General features: G+C 38.4%; 2 protein-coding genes across 15 annotated transcripts in view; one reads left to right on the plus strand and one right to left on the minus strand.

The window, feature by feature from the left end:
- Positions 1 to 25666, plus strand: part of LOC145329995 (uncharacterized) — a 334647-nt gene that overhangs the window by 195296 nt on the left and 113685 nt on the right. The window lies entirely within an intron of this gene.
- LOC145330790 (NACHT and WD repeat domain-containing protein 2-like) lies at positions 249 to 6559 on the minus strand. The gene is made up of 10 exons (XM_080175456.1): positions 6478 to 6559; positions 5999 to 6097; positions 5557 to 5595; positions 5265 to 5322; positions 4418 to 4491; positions 3870 to 3925; positions 3111 to 3232; positions 1590 to 1652; positions 1250 to 1303; positions 249 to 407 (listed from the first exon to the last, which is right to left on the minus strand). Exons 1-10 carry the CDS (start codon positions 6543 to 6545, stop codon positions 249 to 251), a joined length of 792 nt encoding a protein of 263 aa, XP_080031582.1. The 5' UTR covers positions 6546 to 6559.

Consider the following 25666-nt stretch of genomic DNA (forward strand, 5'->3'; position numbering starts at 1 on the left):
CTAAACAAGATTTAATGTAAGCAATGGAAAAGGCCAAAAAACTGGTTTTGAAATGAAAGGTAATTATAATCATTAATTTGACACTCCACGGCTGTAATGTAATTGTATATATAAAATTTAAATTTATTTATATTGTCAATAGAAACGTAAAACATAATTATTCATCTTTGACATTTAGTCGCTTTTGCATTAAGATCCCTCATTGAAAAAGTATGAGGGTGGGAATTGTTTGTCTGTTTTAGGTCAGGTTAGGTTAGGTTATAGTTGGTATCCCCGCAAGGTTTGATAGATCCAATATGTGATACTAGCCTGAGAAAAGACAAACAGTGAAATTTGTTCTCTGGATCATCTAGCAAGCCTTTCTTTACTTCTCTTTCTATCACAGAGGATTTAAACATCGAACTTTCCTTCAATTACAACGTAATTTAGTTTGATTTAAACTTCGAACTTTCCATTAATTTCAACATAATTTATGTCAACCTTTTTTCAAAAAGATAACCTAAGGACTCACCGCAAAAATATGCACAAGTATTTGTTTCGAAAATTTAAACATCGAGCTGTTCTTGAATAGTATTTATTATTTGATTTTGTTTTTAAACTTTATTCAGTATTGTTGAAAATTCAATATGATAATATTTTCCTTTAATTGGTGTTTTTTATTTCTCATACAACATTATTTGTAATGCAAGGACGTCCAAGAAGGGGGGTAAAGTGTTGATTGCCCCCTTCCCCCCATTTAAAATTTACCCCTACCTTAGGAATGCCGTAGGCACCCCCAACCATTTAGGAAGAGGTATTTACACCCCAAACAATATGTTAGTATGAATGTTAGTATCCTCTTTAAAAATGTAATTTTCATTAACAATATCCTTTGAAGTTTAAAATTGTTGTGTTTATAATTGTTCTTTTTTTAACATTGAAAATTGTCTAACCTAATCCAAGGAGAAGGGAGAAATACTACAGATTTAAATTTAGTAATTAAACACAATATCATAGAATACATTCAATGTTTTTTTTAATGGAATGATGGGAGCAAAGAAAATTTCGGTACTGTGTTATTATTCTTTTCCAAATTTTATGAATTTGATTTGAAAATTGATAAGCTGGTAAAAAATAACAATATCTAATATTTTCCACTAATAATTTTAATTTACAAATGGGGCAATTTTATTTATAAAAATCAGAAAGTTTCAATGTTTTCCTCCCTTCTCACTGACGCATTGTCTGACATTTAAAAATGAAAAGTCACCTTTCTAGAAATTTTATTTGTTGCAAGAAGATGGTCGGTGATTTTGGAAAACACCTAAAACAATTGAGTCCAAACAATTGTTAATACTTTATTTTTATTGAGGCTACTCTAAAAGTTTTCTATTTTTACAAATTTTCTCTAAAAATCCTTTAAAATCTTATATTAAAAAAAACCCATAACATTATCTTACTAGGCTCTATGATAAGATTTCCTGAAAAGTAAAATTATATAATTGCAGCGATTATTGAGTTCTGTAGGTATAAACAAATATACTAAATATCGTACACTTTACTACATAAGGTCGATATTACTTTCAAAAATTTTAAATAAATATTATTACCGTTTGGAGCTTTTTATAAATTTGATACCACTTTTCTTGATCCCTTGTTTGCAAGTCTATGCTCTAAATCAAATGAAAATAAAATGTGAAGTTCAAATAAGCCATAAGTTGCATCTTTATCTTTAGTAATAATTTTCAGGGCTTTTATGCAGGACACGGCACCTGCAACAAAGCCTTCAATTGAAACCAGCTAGGATGTTTTGGAAATTTTCTAAAAAGAGGGATTGCCATATTTAGGTCAGGTTAAGACTTCTAGAAAAGTACGCGGTCCCTTTCGATTGGGACCACCACGGTGAAATATGGCTGGTAGAGGCTGATGCCTTGGGAGGGGATAAGGGGTTGGGACGGGGTGGGGCAAGCGTCAGTTATTGGGGGCAAGCGTCAGGGAAAAAGAAAGAGGAAAGCGTGAAAGAAAAGGAAAAGAAAGAAAAAAAATGCCACAGATTGGAAAACAAACAGTTTAACACGCCTAGACATCAGCATTGACCTAGTCAAGAATCCAAGGCGTCAGCCTGTACCAGTGCAAAAATAGGGTCTAAGCATAGAAAAACCTATTATACATCATATTTACAAAGTAATAATCATTGAAATCAAGAAAACATGAATGCATTTACAAAGTAATAATCATTGGAATCAAGAAAACAGGAAAATATTTACAAAGTAATAATCATTACAGAAAATTTACAATTTCTTGAAACCCCACCCCACTTTGAGGGGCTGTGGCCGAAAATTTTTACATTAGGGGGGGGGTCAATTTTTTTACATCCCCAAAACCGGCATTGCCAGCCGGTTTCAGAGATATCCCGGTCAGGCCTGTCGGGCTGCCGGTTCGGCCGTGGCCGGCCGTCAAAGTACGGCCGAAAACGGCGTTTTTAGACGGCCTTTGGCCGATTTTGACCCAGGTCACTTTGAACGGCCGTCCCGGCCAGGATATGAGGGGAAAAAAAATTGTGCAAAATAGTGAAGGCCCATGGCCCATAGAATCCAGGGATATGTGTCCCAAGTCGGTCGGCCGACCGGCCTAGCCGCACCGGCCCGCCGAAAATCCGCAAAAACAGCGATTTTTGACGATTTTCGCGACATTTGACGGCCGCTGCCGGCCAAACGGCTGAGCCGACCGCCTTCAGCCGCACATCTGCTGAACCGGCTTGGGATGGACTACAAAAAACTTGGAATACACGTGGCTGCGCCACGTACACACGCCGTACCAAGATTGTAAGAGGTTGATTTCCATGAGACTTACAGTCGGCTGACGCACGTCTGCCGAGCCATGGTTTTAAGTTCTTTCATTTACATTAATTATGTAGTCACTTTTAATCGAGGATGAAATTTTTTAAATACCCTATATATAAAGTAGTTGCACTGCTAGTATGAAAATGGATAAACAAAAATATTAAACTTCAGCTTTACTGAAAAAAAAGTGCCTTATAGGTTAAGACCGAGTGAAATATTTTACTACACGAACGGTTAGTCATCCTATTACGTTTAAAACAATAACTAACAAAACATATATAAATTTACCTTTTTGTTCATAAAATTAGTAAGTATAGAGCTGATAGGCTGAAGAATATATCTGGGAGGAACATGGTTCGTATCTTTCTTATACCACTCATCTATCAACTCTTTCTCTTTCACCATTGATTCTAAAATTTATTTTAATTTTTTGAAGCAAATGAACATGAGGATAAACAGAATATTTAGGTATAGTCCCTTTCGTAACATCCCACCTTATGGGGCGATTCTTCATATTTTTCACAGTAGCTTTTCTCATATTTCTAGCCACTGCGGGGGGCTCTAACCATGCAGGGTCAATTACCTAGCCCTGTGGGACAATCACCTAACCCAATATAACCTAACCTAAACTAAAATAACCTATAAAAAGCCATTTTAAAAATACGACGAATCGCCCCTTATGGTGCGATGTTACGAAAGGGATTATTCCCGAATATTTTTCTATTTTTTTTGTGATTTAATTTATTTTTCATTTTAAAGAAAGCCTTTCATCTACAAAATCATCTTTGTTAGCAACATAATAACAAAACTAAATCTTCCTTTATATAGATAATTGGCATTTTCTCTAGCCTCTAGGAGTTTTGTTCTTTAGAAGGGGAGGGGGGGGGAGGCAATATCTATTCATTGGGCTATGACTTAAGACCTGCCCTAGACTAAGCTTCAAAATATTTGAGAAACTGTCATTAAAAGCCGTTTAAAAAATCTTAATGTACAAACAAAACAGACAGAAATTCTGTTTAAAAAAATATATGTAAATAACCAAATTACCCATATTTTCTCTGATTATTTTGAAAAGTTCCAGTGAGATTTGATGTGGCAGAGGCCTAAACATTAATTAATAACACCTCGACTATAACAAAGTATTTGATATCAAAGCAGCTATTCTAACATGTACGGTTGTTAAAAGTGGGGAAAATACATTTTCTTTCTTTATCAACAGATCTTTTTTTTTAAAACAAAGATTTCGTGCATTTTTTTAGATATTATAAAGTTGTTTTGCTAGCATTTGACTGTCGAAAAAAGCTTTAATTTTACCACGCCTAAAATCCAATAGTTAATTTAATTCCACTGTAGTGTATTGACTTGGAGACGCAATAAGAAGCTACAGAGGGTACATTGGACTTTAAATTATTCTTGGATTCAAAGTTACTAAATCGTTAGCTAAATACTGCAGGAACATTTAATAAATTTGGTCAAATAGATCATAAGGCCAATAATTTGATACTATAGAAGGGATAATTTTGTTTATTTAATTTAGTTTGTACATCTTTTTTTCGCCCAATGTCTTATCCCTTACTATCCCTGTGTTATTAAACCTGTATCCGTATTTTTGTCCAATGAGAGATACAAAATTTGGTCCAAGAGACACCTTTTTACAGTTTTCAATTTCCTGAAATATTTACAATTAGTATTTTAGTTATTCGTTGGCACATAAAATGTGCTTTTTCGTGCTGCAAAAGGGGAAATAATAATTATTAAATATATTTTCATACATTTTCAATCAGTTACTATGAGAAATACCACCCAAAAATTTCCTGTAAAGCTAAATCTGAATATCTAGCAACATAATTAGGGTCATTCCGTCCGTCCGTAATGGATAGCTCTTTTCGTTAATTTAGACATGTTATAATTGTCCTATCGATTTTAAACTTTGCATGATGATTACTCGAACAGTTATTTAGAAAGCTTAGCAACTTTATAATCAACTTATATTTGAAATAATGATTCTTAGACAACAACAAGCAATATCATAAGCAAGGCATCTCAGAAATCAAACCCTAAAAATGAAAGTATGCCCTTTTGATGAATCATGTCTGTATTTACGCAATTTGCATTAAATTCATGTTCAATTTCGTTTAGACTTACACATTAATGATCATTAGGTACTGACACTATACAAATGGTTCTGGTCCTTCCTTTAGATCAGAGATATTCGCTCTCATGGATGCTGTCATCAATGTTTCGTCCATAAAGCTAATTATAATTTCTAGCTTATACATATATTTTCTTGTCAAATTGTTTTATGAACATAGATTACCCCCAGAAGTTTTTGTCATATAGCCAACAGTAATTTAATGACCATATGATCATTTATTACCTCCAGAAATATTGTAGTTGTCATATGGTCATCAGTATTATTACGACCATATGATCATATATTACCTCCAGAAATATTGTAGTTGTCATATGGTCATCAGTAGCCTCGTCCCTAACACCCCACCTGTATAAACCAAGAACAATCAAGTTTGCAAAAAGCAAACAATAATATGATAAAAAAAACTTAAGATTTTAAGCAAAGATAAAAATATGAAAATAATGAAAAAATATCTGTATAATGTATGAAAAGTTTAATATATTTTAAAATTAAGGTAAGGTTTATTTAACCTTATATTTTTGGCAGGTATTGTCAATAGATAAATAAAAACATTAATTGTTTAATTTATTATGATTTTACCTCATATCAACCATTTGATATTCTATTCCATATTTATCCCTAAAAATACATGAAGATCACTATATGTTATGATATAAGGAAGCAGTTTTTTCATACATATCTAAAAATTCGATAACTAATAAACTGATTGAGTTTTGCATTTTAGGGAAGCTTCACTTTGGTTAGGGGATGGTTTTATGCTATTTCAATTTTATATTGAAGTTTGCGATGGTTTTAGTCCATTTTTTGCTCTTCCCTAACATTCTCGTTTAAATACAGTGCACCTATATGGTAGGGGCGCTGTCGCTAATATGAAAAAAGTGTATGTATGTCTATGGGTCATGAGATCTTTGTAACCTACAGGATTAGAGATTTTTGCATCTATTAGGAATGCATCAAGAGACAGACAAAACGACAAGTGTCACTTTTATAGTTTCCTTGCATTGTTATCTAAAATACTTACATACAATAATGTTTTAATTGGGGATAAACTTCGTGGAATAGAATTGTTTTCTCTACGACCATATCTGTATATGTAGAGGCTATGTACACTTTTACCAACCTAGGACAATTAGATATTGTTTTCTTACATGCCTCCTTTATTTAGCAACCTATGTTGTTAGGTCTTTTCTTACTTTTATCATGGTGATTGGTGTTGGTCTATCTGACCCAAAATTTCGTCAAATAAAAAAATGAATTCCATAGCAAACAAACACTTTTGTTGATTTTTTGTTACACGACGAAATTTTTCGAGTATTTGTTTTTAGATTACCTCTATTGTTTATATTTATTTAAATATAAATCAATAATGACTCATTTTTTAATACACACAGAAAATAAAGGGAGGGTGGCTAATCTCCTCCCCCCCCCCCCTCGATATTAATATGAGCATACTTAGATTTTAGTACTTTATTAGTATGAACAGAAACTAATTTTTATCACCTTGAGGAAGGTGGTTTTATTTCTGTAAGATCACTCTTGTAAATTCTTGCTATCCAAGGCTCTTCCATTTTTTACAGATTCTATAATATATCACAAAAAAGTATATCATGTACATGGATATTATGTCAGGGGATTTTTTTTGTCATTACTTTCCTCCAGTAGGAGGGCAGGGGATGGGTTAAAAGGGTATTGTTATCTTAGTCAGCTGGGTAAATATTTTATTAGAGCAGACGAAAATCTGGTTCAATATCCATGTAATGATATATTTATTATCACAAATGTCAGGTTAATTCAGAGTCTGATTTTGCACACTATATAAAGTGTACATATACATAGGTTTTCTTCAAGATCTACAAACAATATTAGAAAACTTTTATTTACTAAAATGTATTGTAAAAGTAAGGATTTTAAAACCAAATGTAATGCAACTCATTAATAAATACAATTACAACATATTGAAATTTGTAGGAGGTGCTTCTTATGTTATACCTAATTGTTCTATGACTCAATATTTCAGAGCTCAGATTAAAATTAGCCAATAGTTGCGCTTCTTAATATTTCTTTTTTTTTGTCTGTTTGGTTCAGACAATTACATTAAACTGAAATAAAGCTTGATGTATTTTCAATATCGTACTATCAAACTTAAATCCCCCAGGTCTACAACTGAATAAAAACCCTGTAAACATTAAAAATAAGTTCTTTCGTTTATCAATAGCGAAGCTACTCTTTGTGTCCTTTTGTCTGTTTGTTTACTCGGAGAGACCTATCCATGGAGAGAGTAAATAAAACTGGTTAAAATCTAAAAAAAAATCATTTTGATATCCGAGGAAAGCTGTCTATAATGCGATGCGATAAATAACTACTTTTTATTTTTATTTACTATTTTACACTAAAACTTCTTATTATAATGACAGTATTACTACAAATTTATTAAAATGAAAAAAGAAAATTTTAACAGGGTAGAAAAAGAAAATATATCTACTTGTCGCTGTCTGCATTTTTACTCAATCTACTTCCGCCAATGTTCAATATTATTCCTATTCAAGATTTGACCAAGATCAGGGAAGGTTATTTTAGCAAACAATTAAATTGAATATTAAAATTAAAATTCGCGGCATTAGCGTAAATGATAACGTGACTGCTTGCTGTCAGGGAGGTGTCGGGTTCGAGTCTGGTCAACACCGTGTCACACTAGAGATATTAAACTGTTACATATTGTTGCTATTTCTGGCACGTGATTTAATTGTGAAGGTAGGAGGACCTTGCCTTTAAAAATGTACAACTTATTACCATCCATTATGATTTCCAGAAAATGCTCGTGTAATCCAAGGGTTGGTTGTCTGTTGGATGTTGACTAACTTTATATTCGTTGGTGTTAGGGTATCGCATCCCATTAAAAGCGGATGATATTCTGGTCAAACGAGGTATATAATTTAAAAGAAGATGATGTTTTAAAAGTTATATTTATAAAATTTTCATAAATTTCTATATGAAGAATTGTTCCTATTTATTTTTAATAGTGGCATGTTGTATAAACAATATATTGTATGTACTTTTGTCTAGGGTTCTACGGGGTAAGACAATTATTTTTAAGTAAATGTATAGATGGGGCATCAGTTTTAAGTAACTCTGCCCAATGGGTGGAGTCCCTGTCCCGATTTTGCATTGTTTTTTTGGAATCAGCTAATAGCGTCGGAAATAAAAACACAGCCTGGTCCCTCCATAAGAACAGAAAGCACTTATCAAGCAGTCAAAAAGGTTCTCCATCAATTAAGAAAAGTATTTGAATGGATTTTGGACAAAGTAGCTTTGGTCAAAGTAGCTTCAGACAAAGAAGCTTTCGACAAAGTAGCTTCAGGACAAAGTAGCCTCAGAACATTTATTTAAGAAAAATATCATCACCTGATAATACATAGGTGGAATTACATGTATTTTGCAAAACGTGGTTGATATATTTTTACAATTTTAATATTGTTTTTACAATTTTTGATAATGTTTTACAACTTTTTGTTAGGTTAGGTTAGTTTAAAGGCTAGGAGGCCGAGAGCCTGCGGCTAGGCAGGCCAGGTGGCCGATTGCTGCGACCATGACCTTTATTAGCAGAAGAGGCTACTTTGTCCTGAAGCTACTTTGTCAGAAGCTACTTTGTCCAAGATCCATTTGAATGGATAATAAATCTAAACTTATACATTTATTAGACAATTGATAGTGAATTAACAGTTCTACCAATATCGTTAGGAAATTGTTATAAGACATTTTAAAAAGCGAATGTTTTCTAAAGCTAGAGTCGGTCCATATGTTTTTAACGGATAGCCCTTATAGTTAATTTAGGCATGTTGGATTTTTTTTCAATCTTGACATGATGATTTCTGTAACTGTTACCAGAAAATCCATGGCTGGATTAGAACCAGTTCTCCGCCATACTGAAAGATCATAAACAGCACCATATTACAGACAATTATCCACGAATATTGATATAAAATCGTAGAATTAATATTGATTTTGTTAGCATATGCATTTGGCTAACAAAACTGGTTTTAATCTTTTTTTTCATCTTAAACTTCGCAAAAAGCTCTTTGGATTTAATTCAGTTGTTGGTGACATTTGATCCACATTAAACACCTTATAGAATTATCTATTTTACTTGTCAACCAAATGAAATATTGGTCAATCATGTTTCCACTATTATTTTCCAATATACAATATTATCAAAGGAGATTCTTAGTGTCTTTGAACCAAACAGGTATTACGGCAAGTTACTGTCCAAATATGTCCTAAAAGTCAGCTGTGATATAAAAAACTTTTTAAAATTTTTTTAGAAGGTGATATAAACAGGGATAAGGGATGGGAAACGTAGGAAAATATTATTTCAGGCCTATTTCAAGCCTAGGCCTATTTCTAGCCTAATAAACCAGTTTTGGGATAGCGCAGTAGTTCGTATAAAATGCTAATGAAAAAGCTGTGTGTGTGTGTGTAGATAAAGTATAGAATCAAATTCAGGTAGCTAGTTTAAAGTAAAAAACATAACTTTTTATAAACCTATATATTAATGGCTTTTGTTAAAATGAAGTTTTTTCTCTCCCAAAATTTTTTATCTTTTACTTTGGTAATTTGAACTGTCAGAAAGCTATCGTTGGGTTTCCCTCAGACAGATTTTAGTTTGTATTATTTGCATTTTTATTAATGAGTAAAAATTTTATTTGAAAATTTCATTGCTAATTAAAATTCAAAATAAATAAATAAATATGCACTTGGGTAACATTCTATCAAGTTCTTTGGATACTATACTGGATATAATGTAATGATATATCTGTACTGTGTTGTATTTTACAAAAATTAGGGTGAAGGTGTTGTATCAGCTCCGTACTAAATTTTTAAAATTCAAAATACAACATCTAATTTATAAACTACCAAATGAAAATTCGTAGCTACCTTCTTTCCAAAAAAATAATCCCGTTATTTTTGTTTTTTCTATGTGGCCCTTTTTTAATGTTTAACTCTAAGCAGATTTAATAGTTAAACTAATGTGATCTAACACCATTTATATTTATTTTTTCGTAGCAGACGAAATCATTATTTTTTCTAAAATTGTCTGCTTCTAAAATTTCCGCCATCTGTGATTTGGGCTTGTTTTGTATCAACCAATCACCAATTGGCGGAGCCCAAATCACAGAACACTATTGGTTTAGAGCGGTAGCCAATATGAGCCGTCCGCCAGTAAGGTCATTAAATTAGGCAAATGGTAAAAGTTGCATGATCCCTTTCAAAACCAGGCCGAGACCTAATTTATGGCCAGGTTTCCTATCCCTTATCCCTGGATATAAATTGTCTGGAAAAAATTCAAGTTCAAGGATTTTTTCATGGCTGGTCTTGCTTTAAAAAATTACAAAAAGATATTTAAAAAGAGTCCTCGACCTCTAATTCCTTTGATTAGAAATTTAAAGGTAAAGTTCACCACTACAATGCATCGATGGTAAGATTAAAATCCTTTATTATTATTTGCAAATCAGGTTTATCTATAATACAAAGTAGAACGATGTCTGTCTGTTTGTCTGTTTGTCTGTGTGTCTGTTTGTCTGTGTGTCTGTTTGTCTGTGTGTTTGTTTGTCTGTGTGTCTGTTTGTTTGTTTGTAGCGAAGGATCTCTTTAACCGCTGAACCGATCGGGTTCTCCTTTACAGGGTAGCTTCTTATAGGTCCCGGGAAGGTTTATAACTATTTTCTTGGGGGGTGGGACACCCCCACCCCCACAAAAAATTAAAAATATCCCCCCCCCAAAAAAAAAAAATTAATTTTCTTTTTAAAACTAAAATTAAAATAGTGGGGTCGACTACTCCCCCCCCCCCCCAATAAAAAAAGATTACCCCCCCAAGAAAATTTTTTTAAGATTTATTTCTTTAAATCTAAATTACAAAAAATTTGTTTGATCAAACCTCTTGGGGCTTCGCCCCTAGAGGCTAGGGGCGAAGCCGCTAGTTACAGAAATTTTTGGAAGGGTTAAAATTTTTTTTTATTTTCCTTCTTCTACCACTAATAAAATTTTAAAAATCAACCCCTACATGTGCGTTCAGTTTGAGCAATTTTATTTCAAAGTATTATTTTTGCTTGAAATTGTGCACACCCAAGGATATATGATTCATGGCCAGTTAGAGGGAATTTTAAAAGTACAATTAAATATCCGTTTTACATGCCATTTACAAAACAAGGTACACTACCTCTGAAAAGAATTTAGACAATTTTGGGCGTTGTCAAACAAAGTAACCACTTTTTGAATGGTATCCCCATAAATTATTTCGAAATAAATTAAAAATTAATGGGGTAGGGGTAGTTGTTTGTTTGTTTATTACAAATTTATTATATTAGGTACTGTGTAACCATGCATTTTAAGAGAACTGCAGTTATGGGCACTGCATGGTTGGTGATCTTCTCGGAAGGAAGGCACAAGAAAACAAGGATGACAACATCCATAAAAGCGAAGCACTGAAACGGTAGGACAAACCGACATTAATACTTGTATAGTGCCAGAACTTAATAATCAGAATATAAAAGTATAAGAGTCGAAGCAAAATTGTAAGTAAATTTGATAAAAAACTTATAATATTGTACTTTGTTGTCCCAGGAATCAATATACCAAAAATCAGATCAAACGGATAAATAAACCACATAAAAATTTGTTGTTAAAAAAGTAGAAAAATCAACATGTTTAAAATGGACGTACGGACATTCTGGTAATGATTATAGAGTTGCTACGCTTTCTAAATCGTACCTAACTACTACAGGAATCACCATGCAAAGTTTGAAATCGATAGGACAATTCTAACATGCCTAAATTAACGAAAAAAGCTATCTATCTCGGAGGGACGGACGGACGGACCGACCCTAATTATAGAAAAGCTTCGCTTTTAAAAATTATTCCCCATTTTTTATTTTGAATTTATAAAAAGTGTAGTGGGGAGGGATGATAACAGTACACAAACGGCAAACACTATAAAGACATACAGACAACCTACCGTTTTAGATACGTAAGACAAATAAAGATAATACAAACAAAAAAAAACAAGGACAACTTGGTTGAATTTGAGGGTGTATAATAAAATCTCCTACTTATTTATGATAAACTAACTTTCTTTGGTACTTTGATTGGAAAAGAAGGGGGGTTAGGAGAAGGTTGGTTTATTTCTAGATTCATTTACTAGTATTAAGGAAATCAATTATGTCCATAAGAAGCGCAGCAAGGAAATAAAAATAATTTCTTACAATATACCTTCAGGATGTAAGTAAAAAGACAATACAAATAAGTCAATCATACTATCAAAGTTTAATAAGGAAAGCATGTGTGTATGCATCAAATGTCGGGTGGTTTCAACAACTAGAACAACTTTATACCCAAGTGGCGTAGCTTACAGAAAGCAAAATATTTCATAATTGGTTCAGACTTTGTCATACATCAACATAATGTTTTTTTTTTGCAAATAGACACATTCAAAATTATGAAGATATGAAGTTCTGAAGATGCCCTTAAAAATATGACAAATGATTACAGGCATGTCAGTCTAGCCGTTTTAGAGGCATTTTGGGAAACACACCAAACATTTTGTTTAAGGATACTCTATTGAGAGACCTGTCAAAGAAAATTATTGAAAGTCTAAAAAATGGCTTTAACTTTCTTCAACAAGCATTTTCCAAGCTTTTTAACCCATAATTTTAATCAACAAAAGAAATGAGGATTTTCATAATTCCATAATTACCTAACCCTTTTTCATCCCTGGTGATAGTGCAATGGTGGATTAAATTTTGATTCCCTCTATTTTTGTAAATTTTAATTTTCATAGTTGCTCATAATTAGAGGGAGGGATGATTGTATATTATTTTGACAAAAATAGTCCACTCCCTCTTTTCCGGACAAATAGTGACTTTCCAATTTTTACCTGGATTTTGACATTTCTCCCTCTCTCTCTATTTCTCTCTCTCTCTCTCTCTCTCTCTCTCTCTCTCTCTCTCTCTCTCTCTCTCTCTCTCTCTCTCTCTCTCTCTCTCTCTCTCTCTCTCCAATCAAGCATATTTTTTCTCTCTCTTTCTTCTTCTTTTTATTCCCTCTCTCTATCTTTAATTCTCTCTTCCTCTCTTTACTCCCTCTCTCCCTCTCCTTTCTCTATCTCTAACTCTTTCATTTTATTTCTTACCATTTTTACACGAATTAAGTCTTTTATATTGTTTCTCTTTATGAATTTAAATTATTTCCCAATAAAAAATCTAAATTTAAGAAATTTTTTAATGGTTGCTTAAAATGGTTTTCCTATAAAAGCAAAGGGTATTTTTTACCATAAGAAGGATTATTTCTTACCCTCCCTTAGCAATAGACTTATTACTCGAAAATGGTAAATCAGACAAAATAATCCGTCATTATTTGCTAACAGACGAAAGAAATTTAACCATTTATATGTATTTGACTTATTGAATGGCTGAAATTAAAATAAACTGCCCTTTAGTTTCAAAATATGCATACTATATAACTAATAATGTGGTCGGATTGTTTCTACATTACGTTCCTATTGGTCCAATTTAGTATCTAGACTTTATATTTATACCCTCAGTTGGTTCAAAAGTCTGATGTAAATGAAACCATTATCATGAATAAGAAAGCTGTATAACACTATACTGCTAATGTTATTTCTAATGATATTAATGACCCTGGGATCCTACTGAATGCAGGTAGGCAAGGTAACTCTCTGCCACACTGCAATGGTCCTTTCCCTTCCTTGTTACTATAAAACAGCAAATGCATTGGTTACTTATTTTAGCTAATTTGTAACTTTTTTTCCAAAAATGGTAAAATCATATAAAATTCTAATATAAGTAGGTGTAAATATAGTTATAGATAGATGAACCTAACTTTAATAAAACTCAGTTCTTTTTTTTTAACATCGGAATATATAGATTTTATTTACATAGTTAAAAATTGTAAAACTGATGTTTAGTTTATTAGTTTTATTGACAATAATTGTTTTATGGTTTAATTTTAATACTTTGTTTGCTATTTCGTAAATAAAAATTTGTATTAATTTATGAACACTCCTCCTTTCTATAATTTGATGGCAGGTATTCCATTTATATCCAGCTAATAAATATTACAAAATTGTTTTTGCTAATGTTAACAAATAAAATCATTGTTTTAATTCATAAATTAGCAAAAGTTATTTTTATTTTTTTAAAACAAATTTTGGTTTTTAATATAGACTATTGTATTTACAGTGTATACGCTCATAATACGCCATAATGTAATAAAAGCAAATATATTTGACATAGATAAATTTCTCTAAAAATATCACGATGTTATTATGTCAATTATGACCACTTAATGTTAAAGCCATATAGTTATAGTCGACATAAACTCTTTAAATTGTATTTTGACAAGATGCCAAAATTTTTCATAGAATGGGGACCGGTATGATTTAGGTTAAATCTAGCTTTCCCTACCTTCTAAAAAAATATGAACGCTTTAAAATTATATTGATGAAAAATGCAAAATAATATATATTTATACTTGTGGCTATGGCCTTGAAGGTGGTGGAGGGGTAGTCGTTTTCAATTTATTTTAGAAAGAAAAATAGTTTTTGAGAAGATAATTTTTTTTAGCTGGTATCTTTAAGGAGGATAGTGTTACTTTCCCCTAACATAAACCATAATGGTTCAACGGTTAGCGAGATCCTTCGGGACAGACAGACACATCGACACCTTTTAATTTTATATTAGGATACATACATAATTACAATTTCAAAAGACTTTAAGTTAATTTCTTATCTTTATTATTTTTAATTAGGTTATTTTATGTTAAACCTAAAATGTTTGTGAAAAGAAATACTGAAATGTAATCTACTAGGACAGACAAACAATTAATCCTATTATATAAAGTAGTAAGCTTTTTTTGTCTGTAGCGAAGGATCTCGCTAACCGCTGCACCGATATGGTTCTCCTTTAGAGTGAAGCTTCTTATAGGTCCCAGGGTGGTTTCAGGCTGTTTAATTTTAAGTCGTTGTAAGGTTTTAAGTTATTTTTCTGCACTTTCATGTCCCTTCTAATATCCCTAGATACTAAGAACGCAGCCGCTAGTACTTATATATTTCAAAAAAAACTTTGCTTTCGATACAAATTTCGGAAGTAGTCACATTTTAAAAAAAAGTAAAAAGGTGCTATACTTTTAAAGTCTTTTTTGGAGCTATTGCTTTTCTATATCCATTAATTAAAATATGTTGGCTTACATATTTTTTGCTATTAAATGCATTTATTTTGTCTAATTGTTTCTATTTCTATAATTATAAAAAAGCTAAATTTTTATATTATTAATTGGTTAACCATTAGGAAATATTGTTATTATTATCTATATTGTGATATTTAAACTTGTAAACAATAAAGCAAAGCTGATTGAAATCAGAGGACAAACATAAAAGATAGAGAGATAGTAAGAAAAATAGATGAAAAATAGAAAAAGTAAAATAAAGATTTGCATGGAAGAGGGAAAATTATGTTACTTTGTTCTTTTTTCCTAAAGCATAACTAAAATTTTACACCAGTCAAATATAACAGCTTCTTTTGAAAAATAGTTAAAATTAACCTTCAAAAGTCGGATCCCTTTCCGCATTTAATCGTTCTGGGGGCAGCAGGGGTTGAGTTCAAGTCCCCCCCCCCCCCCCTCCTCTATTATATCAGCTCCTTTTAGAGCTAGAAGGCTAAACAAATTTGTGCATGTCGTTTGTTTGATAAAGAATTTCTGTTTATAAGTCAGTTAAAGTCATATTTTTATTCCCTAGCCCTTTTATCTAACAACCTTTGGTATAGCCCTCTATCTTTCACACACAAAATATTAGAAAGAAAAAAACGGCCGTTGAAGGTTAATTACTTTTGACCATCCCAAGCCCTGAAAACTCTTTGCAAAACTCCCACTGGTTCATTTCAATATTTATTTTTAAATAAAAATAATCTTTAGAAATTAAAATTTTAGTTTAATCCCTCCAATTCCCATTTGTGCATAATAGACAATCAGGGAGAGACAAACACTAACACTTATAAAGGAGCTTTGCTAATCAAAAATTTTGGTTGGGGGAGTACCAATATAAAATACATTAAACATTTTATCATGAATTTTTAATAATCAACAAAATTGAAAAAATATATATATGAATGTTTACAAATACATTTAGGTTTATAAGTAGAGCAGCAAGAACAAATTATTTATAATTTTATTACAATCAAGTTTCATGTAGTGAAAATGGAAAGTTGTATAATTTTTTGTCAAGTAATTTTGAAAGAATCAAAATATTAAAATCAGTTAATGGTTGAAACGTTTGGACACTCATTGAATGAACCATCCAATCAAACTCAATAAAAGTCCCCAAGGTTATTCAATAAGAAAACTTTGGGGACTACAGTTATAAACAGCCTAATGTCCCTTTCATCAATGAATAAAAACCCAACGGCTTGTGACAGTTTTTTCAAAATAATCAGGCGAACGGATATACATACCAACCTTCCTAATTAAATAGTAGCCACACCTTTAAAATAATACTTATTTTTAAATTAATTATCAATATACAAAAAACAGTTTAAACATGTAAAAGAAAGTACTTTGAAAAGTATAAAAGTAGCTTAAAACATTGGTTTGAATGTTTTTTTCTAAGTCCTTTTAATGTTCATATCAAAATACTCAAAACAGCTTAAATTTTACCCTGAACCAATAGTAAACCATTCTGATCGGTGTAGCCGTTTAAGAGATCATACTAATCTTACAATTTCAGAGAAACTATGTATGAAGATTATTGCTAGCAGAAAAGCCCACAGAAGTATCGTGGTGTAAGGACCCCCACAAGAATTTACCTTACCTAACCCACATTGGTGTTAAACAAGGAAAAGAGGATAACTGCAGGGTTATATTTGTAACAGATGTATTTTTTTTGGTCAATATTGGATGTATTTTTGGCAATGTACATAAAGTAAATGGCGGTTATTTTAATCCTGACTGCATTTTTAGCAGATGTTTCATTTACACAATTTGACAATATAAAAACATTAAGATTTATTTGCTGGTTGTAAAAATGACCCAAAATTTGAATTCATTCGATTAATACAACCTGATAATCCTTATCATTATAATCCTTGGGGAAATGGTAAAACCACCACCCTCCTAAGAGAAATCACCCCTAAAACAAATGCCCCCCCTCAACCCCCTCCCAAAAAAGGCTACTGAATAAAGGTTTGAGGAAGCAAAATAAGACCAGGACTTAATTCATTATTATACAGGGGAAGAAAAAAATTTCTAACAATTTAGCTAAAGATATTTAGAAAAGATTTGGAAAGGGTCCGACTGTTATTGTTAAGATAAGAATAAAGTGTATTCAAAAAAGAAATTAATTGAATAACCCAAGACATATCCCTTTCCCCCCTGTAGATCTGTGATAATGGACGTGGTTGGTGCTGTGGGTGCACTCTCAATACTCTCATCCCTCATCCCTGGCGCCAAGGATAGCATTCTATTCTTATAATACATAAATATAAGACTAAAACATTAGAGGGGGAGAGGATTAAATAACTGTATCTCCCTATTGCAATGACCTTGTGCCGACTCTTAATTAGGTCTTGAAAATCCACCAAAATGTCGGGAATATTCCCAAGAAACTTTTTTTTTAAATGCTACGTTGTTCGATATCGTTGGCGATAAATGTTGGAAAATCGGCCTTTCAACAAAAGGTAGCATGCGAGTTCGCCATCGATATCGTAGCAGAGTAGCATAAAGTAATGCTGCTCTCTATTCGGTTCTTTCTAAAGTATAAAAGCCTGTGAGCTCTTTGTTCTCTTTTCTTCTAATTTTATATCCTCTCTCTCTTACTCTCTTTTAATTTATGCTACTATTGTGCGACTTCGCCCCATACTCTGCTACGATATCGATGGCGAACTCGCATGCTACCTTTTGCTTGAAAGGACGATTTTCCAACGTTTATCGCCAAAAAATTAGGTGGTAATTCATGGCGTAGGGGATTGGAGGTAGCATGAGACTCGGCAATTCCATAGCGAAATATCTTGCTGGGATTAACACAGCCATGAGCAGGAAAAAATTTGTTAGCAGACGAAAAGGTCATTGGAAAAGGGGGAGGGGTAGTTATCTGTATATACATCTATACTATAGATCTGTATAATAGATACATAAATAAATTATGGATCATGGAAAGAAAACGAAGTAGCGGGTTTCGTTGTATTTTAACAGTAGCTTTTCTCCTATTTTTAGACCCTTCGGGGGGCTCTAACCATGCGGGACCAACTTTCTAACACAGCGGGGCTATCATTAATATTTGTTTTACCTAACCTAAAATACACTATCAAAAGCTACTGTGATAAGACGACGAAACCCGCTACTTAAAATTAATATTATACCATACTTTTAATGGAATCCTTAAAGTAATAATTTTGACTTTAAATGTCTGTTCATTGGCAAAGGCACTTCCCATACTTTTACAATTAGTGTTATGCGCCTGACATAACATAAATAGGTAAAAATGACTCAAAGTGGTTTAGGGTCGAACCCGAGAAACAAATAGGCACTTTACCTTTTATACTAATGTGGTATTCGGCAACCGTGAGCCATGCCTATGGCACCCCTGACCGGGGTTCGGGGAAGGGCCAACGGCCCTCCCCCGAGTCCTGGGGAAGGGGTCTGCCGACCCCCTCCCTATGCCTAAAATTAATGATTGAATCTGACAGCCTTATTATGGTTAAGCTGCATTGTTAATTCCCCCCACCCTTCCCAGGGATGGGGGATCATTATTGCCCAAACTGACTATTGTATATGTATTATATTGCTTTTATTTATGATTATTTATTCCTATCTGTGTAGTTATTGTTTGTTGTATATAGCTTTAGTAATCCTTAGACCTTCAATAAAGGAACAACTGAATAGATGCTGTTTGTTATTTAGTGATTGTTAGAGAAGCGTAGCTTCTCTATAGTAAGGTGTCCACGTCTGTTCACACTGCTGTAGTCAATTTGAACTCTGGTGTCTGCCCTTTATCCTAGGCGGATACCACAACTTTTGGTGACAGCTGTGTGAGATTACGGCAAACCACAAGTGTAGAGCAGAGGCGCAGCTGAGGCTAAGGTACTCCCAGCAGTGAAACTGGCAAAACTGACACAAGCAACCTGAATTACCCACCCTGGATAGCAAGGTCTAACTCTGTATCCGGCAGTTGTGGAAGTGAAACAGCGAAAACTTGACGGAGAACCGCGAGAAGCGCCGACATCTAACGGAGAATTGAGCGCTCAAAGGGCTGAAACAGGCCTGCGGACTGGCTGAAACAGGCCAAATAAGTGCAAACGGCTGAAAATAGGCCAACATTTACTGCAAGAGATAGCAGGATCCGAACCAGCGGCGCTAGCAGGACGGGACATTCCCTGCCGCCATCAGCCGGATTCGGATACACGGCGCTGCAGGACGGGACATTCCCTGCCGCCGATAGACTGAAACAAGCCAAGGATTCGAACCAGTGGCGCCGACATCTAACGGAGAATTGAGCGCTCAAAGGGCTGAAACAGGCCTGCGGACTGGCTGAAACAGGCCAAATAAGTGCAAACGGCTGAAAATAGGCCAACATTTACTGCAAGAGATAGCAGGATCCGAACCAGCGGCGCTAGCAGGACGGGACATTCCCTGCCGCCAACAGTCGGATTCGGATATACGGCGCTGTAGGACGGGACATTCCCTGCCGCCGATAGGCTGAAACACGCCAAATAGCTGCGAGCTGCGAGCCAACATACGAGTGTAGTGTACCAAGCAGAGAAAACTACGTCAACTCCAAGTATCCTGAGAGGCTACAGCGCAGCCACCCATCTAGAAAAGCAGATATTATATCACATTGTAGGGATTACCACCCTAGTGTGATGGCTAAACAATAGATTTATGAGCAAGGATTGGCAAACAATTTGTTGTGTATTGTGATAAAACTAAAAATAGAACAGGCTTGGTAAGCAAATCTGTTATGTATTGTGATAAGGCCAAAAATAGAATCTAGATGTAATATAACAATGCCTTGATAAACAATCTAACCACCCAAGCCTCCAGCACAACAAAATACACCCCTTATTCCAGAGGAAAGGGAGGGGCCCACTCTCCATTGAAGAAAATACAATCAAGGTGACATAACAAATAAGCCTAGGATTAAGGAGAAAGGGCACCATTACCTCATCACACAGTTACCTCAAACCCACAGCACTCCCCCTTCCTCACAGGGGGAACGGACGGATTTACCCCGTCCCCTCACGCGCTTCCCCCCTCCTACCCACACTTGACTAAGTCCGCCCACGGTGTGGAGCTAGCGACCGGGAAAACAGAGCGCCATTTACGGGTCGCGCAACAGAGTTCGGGACATATCATAAAATTCAACGGACAAAGCGGACCAATGAGAGAGCGAGTTGAGGGATAAGTGCGCGTTTTACCTGTGTGCGCGGATTTGACGGTGCGTAAGCGCGCTGCAAGGAAAGGAGATTTCACGCACACACACACACACAGGAGCGGAGCTACTCCATAGCATCTGACAGAGGTATTTTTAGAAAATAAAGAATTACAAGCTTCTCCCTCCTATCTATAGTGTGATAAAGGAAAACCCAATCAGTTCCTGACAGCAGTTCAGACCCTCAACAGCTACCTACCCCTACCAGCCTACTCTACAAAACTCAGAATAAAACTAGTGACAAGTACATCTAAGTTATATCTTTGTAGCTAAACTACCAACCTAGTGATAAACAGTGTTGGCTGCTAGGCTAGAAAGCCGCAAGGGATAAACATTTATAGTATTGCCTTATAACTTTGTGTCCCGCCGCTGAACCGTTGACCCGATGGAGCAGCCGCAAGCGCCAGGAGGCGACCAAGCCCAAGGATGGCTCCAGGATGACCCCCAACCGGCTCCAGCCGAGTACCGCAAGCTGATGCTGAGTAACCTGCCGGAGTATAGAGGGCCGCCCAAGCAATCTTGGAGCTCCCACATCCGCAGACTCGAGATGTCATGGGCGGCTTACCGCGTGCCGTCCCATGACACCCTCAACCGCCGCAACGCCCTTTTACTGTCACTAGTAGGGCAAGCGGCGGAAATGGCGTCTCATCTGTTTGGCGAGGCAGGCCAAGCCTTGACTTACGAACAAGTCAAGGCCGAGTGTGAAATGTTATTTCGTCCAGCCTTTGAATCCCAGACTTTGAAGCAAGCCTTCAGGGATTACAGGCAACACTCGACAGAACCTATACAAGCATACATATCCACAAAGTGTGCCTTGTATAGGGAGGCCTACAGCCATGAGGATCTCGAATTATTAATCGATGAATTAAATCGTGGCATTCGTAACGCTAATGTGAAACGTGAAATGATGAGTCATGAGATCGCCTCTGTACCTGAGTACACGAGGCGAGCCATGTTCACCGTCACAATGATTACCAAGCAGCTGAAGGAGGGTGTGTGCCTAGTGGACGCCACCGACGGGCTCACAGGATCAGCCAGCGTCCAGTTGCCCAACTACGACGAGTCGGAGCCAATGGAGATTGGCGCCTTGGCTCCGGGTCTCCACCAGATGGGGAAGGTCGCCCCAGATGACAAGACTTCAGGCCGCTGTTACCGCTGCCAAGGGAAAGGCCACCGAGCCCGAGACTGTCCGACGCCTATGGAAGTCAGCCTGGAGGAGAGACGCACCCAGCCACGCCGTGACCGTCCTGCCAAGTGCAAGCGTTGCCACTATGCTGGCCACACGGCGGCCGAGTGCAGAGCCGACTGGGACCAGGTAGCCGGCCGGAGGCGCACTGCAGACAAGGGCGCTCCCCCAGGAAAGCCCAGCAGAGTAGCCAACATGGAAGGGAGCGCGCCCCCAGCACCACCGCAGCAAGCAGCCGCCCCCAACGCAGCGGGCCGAGCCGACGGAATGCCGCAGTTTGGAACCGTTCCAGCTAGGATCAACGTGCTGGGAGGCGCGGCTGAACCCAACCAGGTTGGCCTGGGCTTCAGCCTCAACCACCTGGGGCCGGAGTTTGTGCAGCCCAACAACATTGCTGAGCCAGAAGTTCTGAGGCCCCAGCCCTTTAGCCTAAACATGATGGGGCCTGCCCGACCGAGCCTACCCAGCAAGAGTGGAGGGGCGCTACCCAGCGCCACGGAGACGGTGTACGGGGAGGCCCTGGCGGCCCTTGAACGAGAGAGGCAGGAGGCGCTAGCCAGCGCATCAGAGTCGATGTATGGGGCGCCACCCGGCGCCGCCACCTGCGATGACTGGGGGGTGCTATCCAGCGCCTCCCACCTGGTGCCTGGGGCGACAACCGTCGCCGCCACCAAGATACCTGGATCCTGGAACGAGCCAGCAGTCCCAGAGGAAGGGGTGACACCCGTCACCCCCAGTCAGCCAGCGCCACCAGCCTGTAGGGAGAGCCCAGCCATACACCATCCAGCGCCCCCTGCCAGCCGAGGGAACCCAGATGTCCAGCACCTCCAGTCGAGCCAGGATAAGTTAAATTTAACAAATGTATTGTATCCAAATTATTGTAAAACCCCAGCCTTGCCTGTGCCTCATGCACCAGAGGCTGGGGAGATTGAAATTTGGGGATATAAGGACTTGCCTGTGCCACATGCACCTGAGTTCCTAGGGCAGGGGAGGGACGTGAGACAGGGTGAGCCTGTGCCACCCGCACTTCAGCCCCATGCCACTGGGCATGCCATGGACAAGGGAAGGGACCCCTTGGGGCTAGGGGAGCCGACACCCAGGCAGGCGCCAGTCGCCTGTCAGTCTGTCATTGGGGAGGGTATCGGGGTGCCCCGGACACACAAAGATAACGCTCAATGGAAATTTGTATCTAGCCAGGAGCAGCCCAGCCGTGTCCAGCCCCAGGAAGCAGCCGTGACCCGAGCCGAAGATCCCCAGCCGCGTGCGAGAGGTAGATGGCTGTCTGGAAGTTTTTCACACTGGTGGATGGTTCTGTGGGGACTACTGCTGGCAGCCGTGTGGCCTACAACTAGCTACGTCCTGGTAGGGTGGGACTGCGCCAACCCCACCCACGTCACAGCCTACAATAAGGAAAAGATGTGTAGCACGGAACCGCTACACCAGGAGGTGCCCCTGGGCCATGAAGTACATGTCCTGCAGCAAGTCAAGATTAGAGAAACAACAGGATACAGTTGCCAGCTCACCGTGTCCCAGTGGACATTCAGGTGTGGGGTATGGGGTCACCTCAAGGTGACCTCGGTCCCCACCCTCATGAGGCCAACCAAGATTGATCCAGAAACGTGCCGAGACCTGGCCAGGAACCGAGTCTACACGCTGCCAGGCAAGACCCAGCCACTGACGTTCCAGCTGAACCACCCCCTGTTCTTCACCCTCGACATGGTGGGCGCCTTGGTCAACAGCCCAGAGGGGGTGGGTTGTGAAGGGGAGGACGTCCACTTCGAGGGCCAGCTGTACCGCAATGAATTAGTGCTCCAGGAACGACGGCTGCTGGTCAAGGAAGAGACCTACGTAGTAGAGGATGGACGGGTGGAGTCCCAATCTGACCACCTGACCCTAGAATGTCCCCATTCTGAGCTGTCTTGCATCACTGGGGAAGCAACCTACGTGTGGGACCACCTGGGGAGAGATTGCCCCTTGAGGCTGATCCGCAGCCTCCAGCCTAGCCTAGTGATGGATGCGTTCCTGGTTGACCATCAAGCTCAGTTCTTCATCAACATGACCACCCCCACCTCAATAGTGAACTGCGACTTTGAGGCCCATGCCACCAACCACCCAGCATTGTTCGTGGCAGCTGACCCGGCCGCGGCAGCGCTGCCCAGAGTATTGGCCAGGGATGTTGATGTCCCCCTGCAGGCCCAGATACATGCTGGCTACATTGGATTTACCCTGGAGACACGCATGAAAAGCACAGCAGCAGAAGAAGTAGCGGCCAATTGTTGGAAGCTCCAGCAACTAGACCCGGCCCACCCGGTGCGTGTCCAGGGGAGCACGTTCTCGGTGCTGAGGGGAGATGTCCTGCTCCAGCTTACCTGCCAACGCAACAAATACGTTGTCCGTGAAAGCAAGGAATGTTGGGACAAAGTACCAGTGGAACCCACAGGATTTGTAGACGCCGTGACACGGGTGTATAGCGGCCACGCCACCAAGATTCCCTGCTCCTCCACCTACCCCCTGACTGTGCACGCGGAGGAAGGCTGGATAGAGCTAACCCCCGCACCTAAGAAGAGGCCACCCCCGCTGGATACGCCCAAGCAGCTGCTGACAGAACCCTTGGATGACTTTAGTTCAGGGGGCTTGTATTCGCAGGCTGAGTTGAACGACTGGCAGCAACTGCTGGCGTTCCCAGCGTATAAGAGCGCCATGCTGACCGGCCTATCCTATGGCTCATGCGTTCAGCAAGGTAGCTGTTCGGCCACCGGAGACCATGGGATCGTGTCCTACAATATCGACCGACTGGCGGAGGAAGGAGAGGCCGCCCTGGATGTCTGGGCTGGGTTCAGACAAGCTATCCACGAGTGGGGAGATGGCGCAGCCATACTGTGTTTGCTGTTGTTAATCCTCAAACTGCTGGGGGATCTGACCATCATTTCCCTGGCAGCCGCACAAGGAGGTGTACGGGCCGCCATGAATGCGATGTCCCAAGTGTTCCTGTACCATCCAACCTTGTACAGGAAGGCCTTGGCCAGAGCCCGGCTCACCCATGCCAAGTCCCGGGACTTTTCAGTAGACTGGGATGCCATTCCCATCGGCCGGGAAGCCGCCGAGGAAATGGTGTCCATGCAATCAGCCGATAGCGGGCATGACCGCCCAGGCAGGCCTGGACCGCCCTCTGGAAGACCCCGCGGCCCCTCGGGAGGCCAGGCTGCCGCTCAGACGGTCAACTTGGCAGCCAGTGCCCCAGCCGCGGCCAACAACAACCAGAATGCCCTGCTGCTGACCGGCCCCGCAGCGGCTGTGCCCCACGCCAACCTGACACCTGCCGGCGCAGAGCTACGTGTCCAACCAAAACCAGCCTCTACCTTCTACCCCACGTTGGGAGCCCATCAGCCCTGAAAAATCACCACTAGGATTCCATTGAATCATTATCATTTGTATATATCTTAGCCCTAAGGAGCGGGCCGAAGGCCTCAACCACTGTCGGAAGTCTGGCAGGGAGGCTCCCTCCCAGCCTTCCGAGGGGAGAGTTGTGGTATTCAGCAACCGTGAGCCATGCCTATGGCACCCCTGACCGGGATTCGGGGAAGGGCCAACGGCCCTCCCCCGAGTCCTGGGGAAGGGGTCTGCCGACCCCCTCCCTATGCCTAAAATTAATGATTAAATCTGACAGCCTTATTATGGTTAAGCTGCATTGTTAATTCCCCCCACCCTTCCCAGGGATGGGGGATCATTATTGCCCAAACTGACTATTGTATATGTATTATATTGCTTTTATTTATGATTATTTATTCCTATCTGTGTAGTTATTGTTTGTTGTATATAGCTTTAGTAATCCTTAGACCTTCAATAAAGGAACAACTGAATAGATGCTGTTTGTTATTTAGTGATTGTTAGAGAAGCGTAGCTTCTCTATAGTAAGGTGTCCACGTCTGTTCACACTGCCGTAGTCAATTTGAACTCTGGTGTCTGCCCTTTATCCTAGGCGGATACCACACTAATACCGCGTGTAATTAATA

This window comes from Acartia tonsa, chromosome 10 (genome assembly GCF_053477335.1).
Source record: "Acartia tonsa isolate MP-2025a chromosome 10, ASM5347733v1, whole genome shotgun sequence".
In the NCBI taxonomy this organism is placed as follows: Eukaryota; Metazoa; Arthropoda; class Copepoda; order Calanoida; family Acartiidae; genus Acartia; species Acartia tonsa.